Source organism: Camellia sinensis, chromosome 1 (assembly GCF_055761805.1).
Source record: "Camellia sinensis isolate YWXY chromosome 1, ASM5576180v1, whole genome shotgun sequence".
Lineage (NCBI taxonomy): Eukaryota > Viridiplantae > Streptophyta > Magnoliopsida > Ericales > Theaceae > Camellia > Camellia sinensis.
Genome location: NC_138961.1, coordinates 44013165 through 44019236, shown reverse-complemented (window position 1 = coordinate 44019236; position 6072 = coordinate 44013165). Strand labels below are relative to the sequence as shown.

The following is a 6072-nucleotide window of genomic DNA, read 5'->3' as shown; positions in this document are numbered from 1 at the left end:
ATATACATTGCCGATGGCAACAAAATACTAGCCGGTGGCCCATGGCCATGGCCATGGCCGGTGATGTGTGGGGATGCCTCACAAGGCATTCCCTGCCCCTCCAAGGCAAAACACAAGTGTTTGGTGCAAAACCAGACACTAAATAGTCCAGTTTGGAGATCCTGAGGCAAGGCGCGTAGCCGAGACCTCCGGGAACTCCAAACGAACACAAACATGGATGATCACCGGGTGTTCAAACGGTGACGTCCAAGTCTTGAGGACGGTCAAAAATGGAGTGTCTACAGGAGTCTAGAGAGGTGGTTGCATGCAAGTCTAGAAACAAATGATGGGCAAAATGAGCAGCAGAGACTCAACCTTCTACAAAGAATAGACATCGCCATAGATATGGCTTGTGTGCTTGATTATCTTCATCTCCAATGCCAAATGTCGATCATTCACTGTGTTTTGAAGCCGAGTAATATCCTTCTTAATTGTGAGATGGTTTTCCATATTGGAGATTTTGGTCTAGCTAGATTTTTCCTAGAGCTCACCAATCCAAATCAAAGTAGCTCAATTGGAGTAAGGGGAACCATCGAATATGTAGCTCTTGGTAACAACTCTTTACTCTTCTTATAATAGAATATCTTACTAGAATATGTAGGATGTATTGCTTTCACAATATGGAATTCATATTTATCATAATTGATTTTTCCTTTTTCTTTCATATCAATATGCTTTTGCGGAAAATGGTCCTTGGGCTTTGAATGTGAATTGTTTTAATGGCAGAGTATGGGCTTGGATGTGAGATTTCAACTTATGGTGATGTCTACAGTTATGGGATCTTGTTATTGGAGATGATAACAGGGAAGAGACCCACAGAGAACATGTTTGAGGAAGGGCATAATCTTCACAACTTCGCAAGAATGGCCTTGCCTGACCGAGTGATGGAGATTGCAGACCCGGTACTCCTAGACAATGAGGAAGAAGAGGCTAGAGCAACAACAATTCAAGTGAACAATGGCAGCAAAATTGTGGAATGTTTGATTTCCATGGTCAATATTGGAGTGGCATGCTCTACAGAGTCACCACAAGGTCGAATGAGCATAAGTAATATCCTCCATGAACTTCATTTGGTCAAGAACAAACTCCTAAAAGAAGAACTTCGAACTAGGTGCTAAATTGAAAAGGCCTTGCTCAATATTTCTAACTTCATTCTTCTATGGAATTGCTCTTTTTGTTTCTCTAACATTTGTTTTGATCCTCCATGGTTTGTCCTTGTTAACAGGACACTACGTAGATTATTGGACGATAATGGGAGTGAGCATGGCATGTTTTCTAGTGTGAGATTTCAAATGAGCTTATTCTTTTCCAATCAAAAAATATCAATTGAAAACAATCCAATTTCATTAATGTGGAAAGGACTGTTCTTACAGGTTTTTGTACGGAATATAATACTGGGACAACTCTTAAAATCTAATGCACTTTAATGGACCTTAAAAGAACAAAATCAACAGTTATCAAGTCAATCTGTATTAATACCCACATTATGCAATTCAATCACATAATGTGGGTATTCTAAAAGGCTATTAATGGTGATTGAACAATCAATAATGCTTTTATGTGCTTGAATTGCATGAATTATGTTAGAGTCTTGAACCAATCTTGATTGAGTTCAAATTTATACCGTACATTGACATGTACATTTTTTGCTGTTTGGTAACTAAATTACAGGACAATATGAAGCTTGATGCTCGTCAAAACAGTGAGAAATGGTGAACAATAATTCAAAAAGGAAGAGGATTATGATTATCACAATTTGTATAAATAATACTATATGATTACTAGATTATTTTGGATTCAGCCAATATGAGAGAATGATAATGTAATGTACGTGTGATGTGAGTTTGTTTTCATTTTTAATTTCAGACCTTCAATTTTATATAGAAGCTATTCAATTTTGGATGAATTTTGTCATCTATAATCTAATGGAACTTGCAAACGTGGCACCGAAACTTCGTTTGAAGCTCCATTTTGCCCCCCAAAACTATTCGAAATATCAATTAGACTCCTGAATTTATTAAAATAATTATATTTTATATTTAATTAATAAATTTTTATATAAAAAAGTGAGAAAAAAAAATTTAAACAAAAAGAGTTAAGCATTTGTAATGTTGAGTATTCTCCGTAGAGTGTTTTACTAACTTTAATGTTGGAGTGGCCTTCGATCAATGATACAAACTGTTAAATACTAATCTCAATTTTGTAGGCGGATATCTTGGGATGTTTATCTTCATTGTTCAATATCGTTTCTCAACTCTCAAAAGAAGATGTTCTTCTCAAAACAAGTGTGAAACTAATTACTCTCATGGCAAAAGTAGCTCCGATATCAATAAAATCAATTCATGAATGTGCAATTGTAGACAAGCAGTAAAACTAATTACCTTGCAACTCCTAAATTTGTCAAGATCTTGAAAAATTTTCCATGATTACGTCACACCAAAATCTGGGGCCAAGAGGAGTGAATGAGCCAGAATATGGCTAAATAAATTGAAGCATGATTCGTAAGTCCCTACAAAAAGATAGTGGCTTCATCGTCAAGGCTAAGAATTTTTTTGAATTATTAATCCAAACATCGAAATATTATTATCAGTTATTATGTCAAATTTTTATTATTTGCAATGCATGAATTTTTATGTATTATTAATCTGAGCATGGAAATATTATTATCAATTATTATGTCGGAATTTTATTATCAGCAAAGTATGAATTTTATGCATTATTATTCCGAGTATGGATATAATTTTATCAGTTATTATATTGGATTTTTATTATTTGCAAAATATGAATTTTATGCATTATTATTCCCAGCATGGAGATATTATTATCCCTTGTTTGGTCAGATAAGCCGCCAAATTTGAGATCTGGATAGAGACTTTTATTTTGGTTCGTAGATCACGAGGCAAGATGAATTGTTCTACCTTTTATTTTGAAAGAACAGTTTTATCTGTTCGTTGTACCAATTTCATGGAAGAGTTGTGTCGCTTGATAGAAAAGAGATGTGTCTTTCAATTGAAAAGTTACCATAACCTTTCGAAGAGCCACGAATTCACATATATAAATAGACCCCCATTGCATTCATTAAACATGTAATTCATCTTATGTTTCTTTCCTTCTGCACACTGGCTTTTCTGTAAGAGAATTCTACACTGTAAGGTTCGCCAGACTTGCTGTGGTAGTGCTACTTCTGCAAGGTTCAATCGTTGTATCCTGGGAGATAAACATCTGATAAAAAATCGTGAGCACCATAGTGGGGGACAAATTTGTCTTAAGCAAATTGTGTCTAATAGAAGCCTCGATCACAATTGGTTTTGTTTCCAGATTTTACAATCTATTTGTAAGTTTTCTACATCTGTAAATATTTCTGGTTCTCTGTATAAAGTTTGGTTTGATTTTACCCAAATAATTTACGCTATGTTCAACTTATATTTTTTTAATATAATTTGGTAATATATTTGATGCAATGGTTACGTGTTTCACACCGCACACATAAGAGATTAGTCCAATAGGTAATTCCTTAGCCGTGCTGTGGCGCTTAGCCGACCACAAAGGTAAGACGAATTGTGTTTCCCTTTGGCAATCAGTAGATCTTGGGTAAACTACTAATAGGTCCTAATAGTTGAACTTAATTTTCATCAAATCCTATTCAAAATAAATCATAGGGGGTGATTGGCGAAGGTCTTTTTTAGCTTTTTGGGCTAAAATTCACAAAAAGAAAAAATAGGCAAATAGTCAATAAGACAAAATGTCAAATCAAACCCATAATCATTTCATTTTTTCTCTTACAAACATCACATCCAACTACAGAAAAAATCTAACTATCTTCCCAAACAAAAAAATTTTAGCTTACTAAAATAGCCAAAAACTAAAATAGCCTACTAAAATGGCAACTTCCCAAACACCCACATAGTGAAATCGCCGCTAAAATAATTTTTTGCAACGATTTTTTTACATATGTCGCTAAAAATTGACAATTAGTGATTTTTTGTCTCAGTTTTTATAAATTGTTGTTAAAACTTACAATTAGTGACGTTTTTCTGCAACAAAATTTTCAAACAGTTGCTAAAAGTTCAAAATTCGTGAGGTATTTTTGTGACAATTTTTTTAAATTGTTGCTAAAACTTATAATTAGTGACATTTTTTGTGAAAATTTTCAAACTGTCACTAAAAATTAACAATTAGTGATGTTTTTTTAATAGTATTTGATAAAAAATGTCATCAAATATTATAAGACCTATTGGAAAATAAGTCCACTTATTAGGACCTACATGTAAGTCCCCAGTGGATCTCAGGGGCAAGATCAATTGCGATTCCCCTTGGTAAAAAATCCTAATGAGATTTGGCATTTTCTCGGAATAAGACCTAGTAAGGCTAGACATTCTTGGAATAAAGCATAGACATTATTGGAATAAGCCCTAATAACAACCTAAGGCACATTAAGGCATAAACATGGCATTACATGGCAACTATGCTAAGCATGCATGGAGTTCCAAAACCAACTTGAAATCATGTTATATCATGGATATATAAGCATGAAAAACAAACCAAACATGCTCAACACACACTCAAGCATAGGCTTCTTTAAGAGGCCAAAATGTGCCCTTTTCAAGGACAACAAGGAGAGGGGGTGGCCCTCTCCTTCTTGGGACTTCAAAGCATCATCTTCACCACTGAAATCCCTCAAGATTTCAGTGGTGAAGAGACCTCAACACCAAAATCCCGGAGCTAGCACAAAATGGCTCAAAATGAGGCCTTTTGAGGCCTAAGGGTGGTCAACACCCCTCAAACAACAAAACACTCTTAATAAACAATAAAGAGGGCCTAAAAACAGAACTTTTTTATGTTATACAACAAGCACAAAAACAGCTCTAAGATAGGTATAAAATCAAAGCAAAAATAAGGGAAAAAGGGACTAGTTTCTTACCCTTGTAGCCCTCTTCAACAATGGTGCTCCAATGGCCTTCTTGAGCTTGAATCTAACACCAAAATCTCAAAACACACTCTTTGGAACCTCAGCTCCAAGAGGAAGGTGAAACACTAGGTGTTTGTGTGCAATAGTAAGGCACAAAACACCTAGTGAACAAAATGGAAGAGAAAGAGAGATAGATTGTGTATGTCTAACCCTAACCCTAGAAAACCAGAGCTCTCCTCTGTCTTTTCTCTCTCTCAAAAATGTCTAAGCTCTCCTCTCTTTTTGCCTTTTTGAGAGAGCTCTCTCTATAAGCCTCTTGTAAAGCTTACCAAACAAGCTTTGCAAGAGGGAGATCCCTCCATACACGTGTATGGAGGGGAGCAAAAGTTATACAGCTGTCCAAAAATATCTTCAAAAGCAGATGAACAGCAATCGGCCGGCAAAAAATGCCATCTTGGCCAAACAAAGTGCCGACCGGCACAAAAAAAGTGCTGACCGGCAACAAATAGTGCCGACCGGCAAACTAAATTGCCGGTGGCAGCAAAAACCAGCCGGTGGCATCTAGCCACTGCCGGTGATGGGTGGGGATGGTCTACAAGCCCCACTCTGCCTCTCAAAGGCAAGATGCAAGTGTTTGGTGCAAAACCAGACACTAAACGGTCGAGTTCGGGGATCCTGAGGCGGGGCGCGCGAGCCGAGACCTCCGGGAACTCCAAACGAACACAAACATGGATAATCACCGAGTGTTCAAACGGTGACGTCCAAGTCTTGAGGACGGTCAAAAATGGGGTGTCTACACTCCGGTACAAACAAACGGTCTCGGTATCTCACACTCAGGTCGGGATACACCGCTAAACCCTTCTCAACTTTCCCACTGGAGGTCTTCTCTCGGAGGGATTCTACCTCAAGGTCACCTCTCTGTGCCTCTAACACTCTAGTCACAAGTGTAGGTTGCGCAACAACAGAAAACAAGGCCGCAGCCCCAACAGATTCGCCCAGTAGCAAATCGAACTCACCAAGTGCTCCCAACATCTCCCATTCCCGGATGGCTATACAAGCTACATCACTAATGGTTTTCCTACTAAGGGCATCGGCCACAACATTGGCCTTTCCCGGATGATAGT

The 6072-nt window shown here is 37.2% G+C and overlaps 1 protein-coding gene across 1 annotated transcript; it reads left to right on the top strand.

Moving 5' to 3' along the window:
• Window positions 1-384: 384 nt before the first annotated feature.
• Window positions 385-1755, top strand: LOC145793893 (putative LRR receptor-like serine/threonine-protein kinase At3g47570). The gene is made up of 4 exons (XM_082876803.1): window positions 385-589; window positions 766-1150; window positions 1265-1319; window positions 1711-1755. The coding sequence occupies exons 1-4, from the start codon at window positions 385-387 to the stop codon at window positions 1753-1755; spliced, it is 690 nt and encodes a 229-aa protein (XP_082732929.1).
• The last annotated feature ends 4317 nt before the right edge of the window (window positions 1756-6072 follow it).